The sequence below is a fragment of the Parasteatoda tepidariorum genome, chromosome 9, assembly GCF_982258835.1.
Source record: "Parasteatoda tepidariorum strain Cologne lab strain chromosome 9, Ptep-v5.0, whole genome shotgun sequence".
NCBI lineage: Eukaryota > Metazoa > Arthropoda > Arachnida > Araneae > Theridiidae > Parasteatoda > Parasteatoda tepidariorum.
Window position 1 is genome coordinate 10,787,665 of NC_141763.1, and position 11,193 is coordinate 10,798,857.

An 11,193-nucleotide genomic window follows, 5' to 3' on the forward strand; every position below is an offset into this window, starting at 1 on the left:
CTTTTCGACGTACCGTCTGTCCATGGCGTATGAAAGCAGCAATAATTTTACATGTTTAATGAAATACTTGCGAGTCCGCATGTGCGTCTACTGAGCTGGGAGCGTCACTCTCACGTGCAACTCTGCTGCGTTTTGCAAAATATTCTCAATTTCGGGCTTCACTTTCCCCTCTCTGATATCAAACTGAAAAATCTCATTTTATAATGGCTGATATAATCAAGAAAAAGAGTTCTTCGTCAGAAATGAATTCTTTTATCATGATCATCTAAAGTGTTTGAAAATTATTTTGCATTTTGTTAATGTATATAGTATTTAAAAGGTGCTTTTTTTTGTTGAAAGATTTAGCTACGCACCTTGTAATATAATTTTGCGTTTTCAAAATAGAAGTTCCCTGTTTAAGTTGACCAAGCACCAAATTTACAAAAACAATTGTTTCACCATCTGAGGTGAACTATTGCAATTGTCATATCATAAATGAAGATTTAAAATTTTGCTGTTGGAATATAACGTAATATTACGAAAATGAAAGAATTATTAGCAAGAGGGTTATAAAGATATGACTTATAATCTCCCCCTTTTTTCCACCTTCACGAAACGAATTTTTATCATGATTTTCTTGATGGGAAAGACCTTTTTAATTACTTGTTTATTCAAAACAATATTGCTTTAACGATATTTTAAATAAATAAGGTAATTAAGAAATAATTTGAATGCTGAAGAACCTGTTTTTAATTTTATTGTAGCAAGGAGGGATGCCCGTTTTCCGTTCCGAGCTGTTAAAACTTTCTTTTCACGTGATTTTTTTTTGCTTGGCAATATATTTTAACTAACTTATGATTTATTTTTATGGCTTGTAGAATAAGAAAAATGTTTAAAAAAAAACTCAAGTTGAAAAAAAAGCATTAGGAGTAACAAAATAGAAAAAGCGAATTTTTCACAGTCGTAAAGCATCAAATTTTAAAAAAAGTATTATTCTTAAAATTCGATTTCTCAGGAGCTATTCGTTCGACTTATTTATTTTATTTTATTTACTAAATTTTGTAATTTACCATTTTAAATTGTATTCTTTAAAAAATTGTATACTTTACAATTCAAAATGCATTTGACTATAATAACGAAATTAAATAAATAATCATAAATATTTACTAAAAATAAAATATTGTGTCGAATTTTCTATGGATAGACGAATTTGATAATTGTGTACCAAAAGTTATCAATCAGTTTAATAAGTTCTCGAGAGATAAGGTGCAATACGTAAAAAAGTGAAATTAACATTAAGGGGACCAAATTTAATATCATATTTCTTAAATTGCCCTCTATATTTTAAAGGTTAGAAATCTGAATCCGTTGAAAAAAAAGGTGTGCTTATTCGAAGAAAGTACGTTTTTGTGTACGATTTCGTAACCTAAAACATCGCCTGCACTAATTAAGTAGCATATTTGAGGTTATCCTCACGAACCATTATGATTATGAAGTCATAGAACCATTAGATCAAAAGTTATTTTGGGTGGTCTTTGAATTTTTTTGCGAACTGTATGCATTTCAGTGAGGATGTTTAATTAACGTTAAACAGTATTGGATTGATAACTAGAAACCATTTCGTAATCGTGGTTACAAATATTCATAACCAAAGTTCAGATTTTGATGTCATTTGAGTTTTTGGAGGTTCTTCCCCCCCCCCCCCCCCAAGATTACTCAGGGCTAGTAGATTTTTATATATATACTAGTGGGCAACGCCCTCTGCTCGCAAACCCCCGAAAATTGCTACGCAATCATATATGCTTTGCTTCGCAAATCAAACTCGCTACTAACTTAGATACATTGCAAATGCACAAAATTCTAAAAATTCAAAACAATCATTCAAATCCATATAAATTTTTTAAGAAAAAAATTACATCTTTTTAGTAAATACTAAGTCATTAAAATAAATTTGAATTCAAATAAATGACATGTAATTCGTTAAACCTATTAGAAATGTGCTATAGTATAATTCGTGATATAAATCAAAAATCGTCAAATAAATTCGTAATATATAAATTTGTGAAAAAAAGCGCTTTCGACAGAATACTAAAATAGAAATCTATCGACAAAGACTACTCACTTCTGTCTAGCTTAATAGTATGAGATTGCCGCAGCTGATGCTCTCTGGTTATTTCAGTTTCCGTTTTTAAAAGCGCTATATGTTAAGCCTCCTCAGCTAGATTTGGCATGTGACATTTTTAGCGGCAATAATTGGTCGATTTTCTAGCGTTGCCATTCGGGGAGTTGTAATGAGGCTTTTTTTTTGTCGCCGTGTAAGAGAAATAGTAACGTAAACAAAACAAACGTTGCCACCGGCGGAGAAGAAATACAGCCAAAATTTGGGAGCCACGTAAGAGAATTATGTATATTAGATATCGCAATAAATAAAAACAAAAGGGGCAAAGAGAAAAACGAAGAAAATAAGTTTCACTTACATGAAAATTTTCTCCTTCATTTGAATTCGTTACTTGTTTTATAGATTCCGTTTTATGTTTTATTCTGTATTTTACGTGATAATTATTACTTAGAGTGTTCTATTTTGTTTCAGAAAAAAATTAATTTTTTTAGTGCTACTTACTTACACTATTGTATTGCTATATTTTGCTTTGGCTATATTGATACAATATTAGAATGCACTCCTTTTTGCGGAGCTGATGGAGAGATTATATCTCCCCCCCCCGGATTTTTATTAATTAATTAATCAATTTTTTTAAATAATCTTTTTCTTTTCTTTGTTCATTATTCTGAAATTTTTTTACGTGTTTTCTCTTCTTTTTGAACTATATATATATATATATATAACGTCGTTGCCGAGTGTGGAAGGATTAGGTACAAAATTTATTTATTAATAATTAGACAGAGATCAGCTATAAAAGTGCGCGCGAAAAGTTGTGCTTCTCGATTATATGTTAGGGAAAATCTTAGTAATTGTAATTGGTTTATCAAATAGATCGAGCGATTCCCACAGAGAGCAAAGGGAAAAATATCTTGCTTTTAATTAAATGCATGCTTGAGCCAAAAATAGATTTGAGTACAGGATGTGAATTTAAAAGTGAGAAAGTATTTCGATTAGATAAATAGAAGAAAAGGATATCCAAAAAAGAACTTACATAAAAAGATTAATTGAAGCTTTTTATGTTACATATGTATATAATTAGGGATTTTTTTTTGTTGCATGGAGCATATACACACACACACACACACACATATATATATATATGCTGAATGCCCATTCGTGCGGGGTAAACAAAAAAAGAAAATAACAAATCAGAAATGAACAACACTACGAAATCGTGCAAGAAAAGCATATACCGACGCAATTCATAAAGCTAAAATAATTTAATTGTTTATTTTTATTGTTTGTGACACTTTCCGATGGTTTTGCGCTATTAAATATAGTAAAACATGTTTTTTGTAGTCTTATCTCATCAAAATGGGAAATAAATATATTCAGCATCACTTGGCATGATGCTTTGCAACTCATGATAGTTCAAATTTACCACCATTAAGTAATTTTTGACCGGTACGTATCTCTTTCGCTGCGCCTTAAGAGACTTATTCCCGCAGTATCGGCATTAAATCTGTTTCGTGTTGGCTCAGTTTTAATATTTAACAGATGTATTAATATAATACTTTGTACCTAAATTTAGTTCTGTTACATAACCCTTCAATATGTGAGTTTTGTACGAAATTCATTTATTAGTGGAAGCGTAAAGCCGAAATTTTAAAAACAAATAGAATTCTTGTAAGGACTTAAGAGCATGACCTTTTCTCCATCTTGCCTTTAATGTACTGTTTAAAATATTTAAAAGTGGTAAAGGAAAAAAGTTCTTTTAATTCATTAAAATATTAATACACTATAGTTTACTCTGGAAAAAAATATTTCCTGAAACTACTGAAATCCGTTATCTGTCGTAGAATTTTTATTAAAACTATACCATAATGTTGGTAGTACGTTTTACCAAAATTAATTATGCGTCATCTGCGTGTAATGATTTTCTACAGTTCCTTCTAGCATCTTTTCTCTATTAACTTTACTTTTTAGTATATAACTTTTTATTTTAGTTAATACACAATAAGCATTGCTGGTCATAATAATGTAGTTATATTTTTTAAATAATAATTAAGCATTTCTGTCCATAATAATATGGTTATATTTTTTACGGTTCCCAAAAGGAATAAGTACCTTTTATCCATTAAGTTTGGTTTTTCGTACATAGTAAAATGTTCTATTTCAATCACCAAAATAAATTAAATATCTTTGGTGCCATTAATGGTTTGGCGTGTTTTTTTTAAAGTACCTCTAAACGAATGATTACCTTTTCTCCATTACGTTTGCTTTTTAGAATATGGCTTATTTTTTTTAAATTTCAATATATTCCTTTTACCTAAATTGGTTAAATCCTAGAATAGCCCACCCCTTGGCGACTTTTTGAAATCCAAATTGGCGATTATTACTTGAATTAACGTTGTTTTTTATCATTAAAAAACAATTTTAATTATTACATAGTTCGGCGAGATTTCAAAAAATCGTCAAGGGGTGGGCTATTCTAGGATACACCCCCTAAATTAATGAAGAATCGTTGGTGTCAATAATAGCATGGCGATTTTTTATTTTACTCCTAAACGAATAAATACCATTTTTTCATTAATTTTGCCTTTTTTTTCAAGCTATTTTCTTTTTCATTCAATGACCGCTGATTTTAAAATATGTATTTACTTTTATAGAAACAAGATTTATGATTATAAAAGAAAAGATTATGAATAAACAAAATAAAGACGTTGTATCAGATAACTTAAGAAAAATTAATTTGATGGGCTTAGTCTACGAATACAAACCACGTTAATGTTGTTCATTCGATTTATCTGACATCGCGAATAAAAATATAATTAAATATTAAAGTACGCACGTAATAAACTTTCTTTTTGTTCAAAAAGAGCCATAAGCTAGGCCTGATGTTATCTTTAAAATATTTGAAAAATTGAATTGTATGTAGTTCTATGCTTTCTTTCGCATAAAAAGTGCTCTAGTTTTAAAATGTACTTTGTAAGAATGAAACTCTTTATTAGTTTTAAACTAATTAGTCTATTGAATTGGGCCTTGTCTTATCCAATTCTGCATTGTCTAGAAAGCTATGTCAATTGCTTTAACAAGTGAAAGTTCATAATTGTGCTTTACCCTGTATTATTTCTAAACTATTAGTCGGTTCGTCTGGAATTAGTCTCGTTCGATTTATTAAACAAAACGAAATTGGAAACAGTTCCTTATTTGTCTAAATAGCATCTAAGTTACTTCCGCCGAAACCCATCGTGTGCAACTTTCTACAGCTTACTAAGAGATGGGTACTTAACAGCTTACCTCAGGTTGGGACTTTTATTTTCTCCATTTTAGATATTCATTTAAAACCCTCTTTTTATTCTTTTATTTAAAGATTTGGAAACATATCGATTTCGAATTGGATATAACGTAAATTTGAATTGACTCCGAAAGAAAAAAAAAATACTTGGGATAGCCCTTGACTGTAACTCTCAGAGGAGAAGTTCATCTTCTAATTTTTCCCATTACATTTCGCCAAACTGTTCACATTTCTTTTCATCTTAATATTTATGTTACATATGCCTTTATTATTCTCTTAACATAATTACAGTAAAAACATAAGGTACTTTTCAATTAGTCGGGCACAAATGTCGCCAATTGTGAACCAAACTCAGCCAAGCGAAGCGAATGACAAAACAGTCAACGGAATAAAAGTATGAAACTTTCAACTATAAACAAATACTTATTAATTGTTTTTTTTTAAAAAAAAAAAAACAGTTTTACCCCCAAAAAATGCTTATAATAATTTTCTTCATTTTTTAACACAAAAATAAAGATGGAAGAAAGAAAGGAAAACGTGCTTTATTTTGAATGAATTCAGAAAATAGAGCAAGATTACCCTTATGGTTGTAAGAAATTTGGCGGAATTCTATATTATTTGGCGATTTTTCGCTTGCGCCTGTCTAACAGAAAAGTACCAGATATAATTTGAGGCGTCGCTTTGGCGATAATCCAAGTATAAATTTCTTTTTTCATAATACTCATTAATTTATTCCTAAATGTAAGAATGTGTTTTTTTCTTTTTCCTCCATTAAATCTTTCCTTAACACCATTTAGCTGTGCCATTGAAACCTCAAGAACCCCCTAAGGAGTCTAAAGACGATGAAACTGGTTGTATATGCTAAGGATGATTCTAATTCTTATTCCCTTTCCTCCTCATATTGTCGTTTCAGTTGCACTGGAAAAAGCTTAGCGGCCAAGATCTGCTGGCAGTGTGCGTCGCTTTGTGCAAATCAAAGAGCCCACGCAGCTGAAGTATTTTTTATTTTTTCCATCACTTCGAAAGACCATGAAAACAAAATTTAAAGGGGAATTTTTCAGTTTTTAATCGTTATGTGTCTCAATGCAAAGATTGGTTCTAGTGTGGATCTCTTCACTTCTATTCATTTGAGAAATGATCCGAGACTTTTATTTCTCAATTATCAAAAAATCAATCACTTTCATTCGTCAGATTTAAAATAAAAAAAAGACTCTAAAAAAATGTTTTTTAGTGTTTTCAATGCAATGCTATGTATATCTTACAGATGTTTTGATTGTCGGATGGGTGCTTATAGAACTTTTCAATAAAATTTAGGAATGCTAATTGTGTTCTTCTTTGTCTTTCATTTATTTAACGGGGATGTTTCCAAATCGGTATAATTCGTTCATGGCACTTGGCTTCATCTCCTCGGTCGAAGAGTTCATTGCAGCGCGGGAGTAAGAGAAGAAACGTCTCCGCCCTTGAAATTGAGACAACCCTTAATGCGTGCCAAACGAAGACAGTGAATTATTTTTCAATCACTTACTTCGCTTCATCATCTGCTATTGTAACATTCGTAACTCTAGCTAATTAAATATATTGCGGCATAATGTCTAAAAAAGAACAAACTATTCAGTCAAAAGAGAGAATTATCATCAAATTTATGAAGTATTTAATATTCAAAAAATGCACATAAAGTTTGCGAAATAAATATTTTTGTCATACTATCGCCAAATAGCAACCTTGTCCCAAATATAGTAAAATAGTATCGTCGGATGCCACGTGATGAAGGCGGAGCCAAGTGCCAACTCATGGTGAACGAACTATACCTGCTCCACGCCAACCACAATCGCCAATACTCAAAATTGTTTTTGTTCTTAAAAAATTGGGAAAAAAAACATGTGTAGTAGCTTCCCTGAGGGGGGGGGGTTGTTACTACGATTTGTATATATGTTACTGTCAATGTTGTGAACTGTCGGTTATTATTAATACTAACCGGTCGATATCGATAATAACCAAAGAAGCCGGTTAAAGTGAATAATTTAAGTGAGTTTATCACACTAACCGGTTATTTTTAATAATAACCAATGAAATTTAGTCAATGTCGTTCTTCCGAAATTTTATTTCTTTCTTTGACCAAAAGAAGTGGTTGTTATTAATGCTAACCGGTCAAAATTAGTAATAATCGCTCTTTCCGTCTAAAGCAGTGTTTCACAACCTTTTTTGTGCCGTGCCCCACTTAAGCCTTTCTAAAATTCTTATGCCCCTCTATGTGACATACACATAATTTTTAATATTAAAAAATTGAATTGTTCACATAAGAAACTTAAATGATAGGTTTCAGTGAGAAATCTCTTGAAAATTGTTGACGAAACACAGTAAGTAAAATTTCGACTTATAATGAAAAAGTAAAATTCAAATTCGAAATAATTTTCATAAAGATTTTTCTATAATAATTTAATATTTTAATTTAGAGAGATGCGCTTGCTGCACAGAGATTTTATGTTAGTTTCCAATTTGGTTAGCTTCAGCCTCAAGTCTCCCCACTGTGTTATATCCAGGCGATTTCCTTTTTTTTTTACCAATAAATCATTTGCAGCACTAAATCCACATTCAGTTAAATATGAAGATGGAAACGGTAACAATAGTTTTTTTGCATATTTGGTTGAATTTGGGTATTTGATTTCTGTTTCCTCACAAAGCCATGTCATCACTCCTTTTATATAAAATAAAGTTCTAACTGACTTATCATTTTGCATTTCTGAGAGTTTTTCTTGATACTGCATATTTCATATAACAGGCAAATGCACTAACATTGGCTGTATCATCCGAGTTGAAAAATCTATTTGTTTTAAATCAGAAAATCTTTCTTCTAAATCAGCCGATTGAATTTTCAGATGATCGACAATAACAAGTAAAAGCGGCATCATTTACTTTTAATTTTTGGGGACAATTAAACTGATCCAAGTTTTTGTTTTCAGACTTAATTCAATAAGGGTAATGAAACCAAATATCTTCGTTTTTGTATCAACAAGAGTTTTATTTGTTCCTTGAAGTTGCTTTTTAATATATTTAGTTTTTCAGAGATATCGTCTAAATAACTTACAAATGCTTTACCTTCGACTGTTAAAAGATACTTCATATCAGGTTTGTCGCTTAAAAAATCACCAAGAGTATCAAACAGTTCCATGAATTTTTTCAAGCAGTTCTCTTTAGAGAACCATCTTACTTCAGAGTGAAGTAAAAGTCTCACATGGTCTGCATTTTGTTCTTTACAAAACAGCTTGAAGAGGAGCTCACATTTGGCATTAGATTTAATAGCATCGATACACTTTATTACTGAATGTAAGTACTTCATTTAGAGCTGGCGAGATGTTTTTAACTACCAAGTTTCTCCCTATGCACAACTTTATTCCCAATGCAATAACACAATGCACAAGAATCATTTCTGGATTCTCATCTTTCATCAATTTTAAGTAGCAATTTTTCTTGCCCATCATATTAGGAGCACCATCTGCAGCACAAGATGTTATATTTTTCATTAGTATATTATTGACATCTAAGTAGTTTTTTTTAGCTTATTATATAATATCTTTGGAGGTGGTGATGCTTTCTAATCTTTTACATATCAACATTTCTTCAGCAAAATGCCCTTTATCAATATATTTTACGTAAGTTATCAATACTGCCACACTGTCTATCAAAGTTGATTCATCCATTTGTTCTGAGAATTTTCTTGTTTTTAGCGTGTCAACAAGTTGTTTTTCAATATCTTCACTCATTTCGTCTATTCTTATGCTAACAGTATTGTTATTGAGTGGCAAAGCTTTTACATCTTTTTCAAGAACCGTTTTAAGAAATGCTGATATTGACGGTTTTATTTAATTCTCTCCTATAGTATGATTTCTTCCAAATTTAGCGATGAATAAAGAAATTTCATAACTAGCCTCAAGAATACAAGTATGGGTTGAAGCAGTAAATAAAGACTGTTGCATTGCAGGCATAAAAGACATACTAATGGTATCTATCACTGAATGTTGCGACGGGCCATTCAGATGCGGGCATTGTTTAGCGAAATTTTAAAGCGTCAAGGGGTGCCGCAGGGAGGAGGTTAGTTAATTTGACGACGCCAGTTGATATTTTGGTCTCATCAAACGAATTTATAATATTCATTGACCGCAATTATTTAAGAATTTGCTTTTTTTCTTACAATGTTGGCACCGAAATCTAGCATTGTATTTAATACTCAAATAGGTAAAACTCTTGTCGAGTCCATTTTCGAATTGCCCCCCTTAACAATCAAATTGCCCCCCCCCCAGTGGGGCGTGGGCCCCACGTTGGGAAACACTGGTCTAAAGGGAGAAATAAAAGATTTCCGTATCGTGATCTGTGACAGAATAATCGCCAAGTCTTGGCAACTTTCTCGAGAAAGTAAAAAAAAAAATCACAGAAAGGGACCAACTCGTAGCCACCCCCGGGCAAACATCTACATGTTTTACGCCAACTACAATCACCAAGCCGCAAAATTGATTTCAAACTGGAAAATTAATAATATTAAAAAAAAAAAAGAAAAACGTGTAAATGTTTGCCCGGGGGTGTCTTCAAGTTATACCCTTCAGATTGGTTCCTGTGCTTTTTTTTTTTCTTCTTTTTTTTACACTGGTACTGGGTGATCTTTCTCTGATTCAGATCAAAATTACGATCTGTGGATGAATGAAGGGGTCCACTGTTTAAACGGGAGTGACGTATGGATGTGGCAGAAGTCAAATTCTTTGACATAGATGGCGCCACCAGTGCCTTAATGGCATAAGACAGTGTTTCCCAAACTTATGACTTTTGTGTACCCTTTCTAAATTTTTCGTAACGCTGTGTACCACTAATAAAAAAATGAATGTATTTTTTACTATAAAAATTTTTTCACGAAAGTTAAAAATCACAATTGGCTGTTGACACCACTAATTATTAACTGCTAACTCCTCAAAAAAATAGAAAAATACATAATCGTAAATTTTCATGGCTAACTTTGTTTTTAAATAAGTTTGTTTGAAATTTTCGTTCATTGCAAGATATTTCGTATAAGGACGCGTACCCTCGCTTAACTGTTCCCGTACCCCTGGGGGTACGCGTACCACACTTTGGGAAACACTGGCCTAAGATAACAGCAAAATGAAATATAGTTTTAAGCAAAAATTTTTATTAGTGTCAAATTATTATAATAATTATCTCAACAGCCGCGATGGCACAGGGGATAGAGTGTTCGCCTTTCATTGATGCGAACCGGGTTTGAATCCCAGTCGATACGAATTCCGCATCCGGCTTGCATCGACTACAGTGCTGACGAGAATTTCCTCAGTGGTAGACGGATCATGGGTTAGAGTTCGCTTGCCGTCTGGCTAACCGTGGGAGGTTTGTCGTGGTCTTCCTCTCCATGTAACGCAAATGCGGGTGGTCTCCATTAAAAACTCCTCCAAGAAGGCAAATTTCTCCAAAGACTCGATCCAGGAGTTCCCTTGTCTTCTGGATTAGGTTCAAAATTACAAGGCTACGGAGTTCAACATTAGTAGTTGTAAACCCGTAAAATTGGGTCGGCTGTTCAACGACGCTTATAAAATAATTATTTCAAGTAATAATTCATTGATACAACAATGATTTAATTATAAACAGTAATAATTATTTTTAGTTTTCTTAATTCTATCTTTACATTTTTTACATTAAAATTAAAGAGCTGACAAAAATCCCGGAAAATGCGAAACTTTAAAAGTCTAGATTTTTTTTAAACCTTGTACTATACAGTGTAATGATAAGCCACATTTTCAGATTACATTGAAGTGTTTTT

At 31.9% G+C, this 11,193-nt stretch overlaps 1 protein-coding gene across 1 annotated transcript in view; it reads left to right on the forward strand.

Annotated features, from left to right (window-relative positions):
- Nucleotides 1-6,701, forward strand: part of Rab6 (RAS oncogene family member Rab6) — a 37,832-nt gene extending 31,131 nt beyond the window's left edge. Inside the window, exon 8 of the mRNA XM_043043418.3 lies at nt 6,176-6,701. Coding sequence (XP_042899352.1) covers nt 6,176-6,243 — 68 coding nt within the window. The 3' untranslated portion in view covers nt 6,244-6,701. The remainder of the gene's footprint in view (nt 1-6,175) is intronic.
- The last annotated feature ends 4,492 nt before the right edge of the window (nt 6,702-11,193 follow it).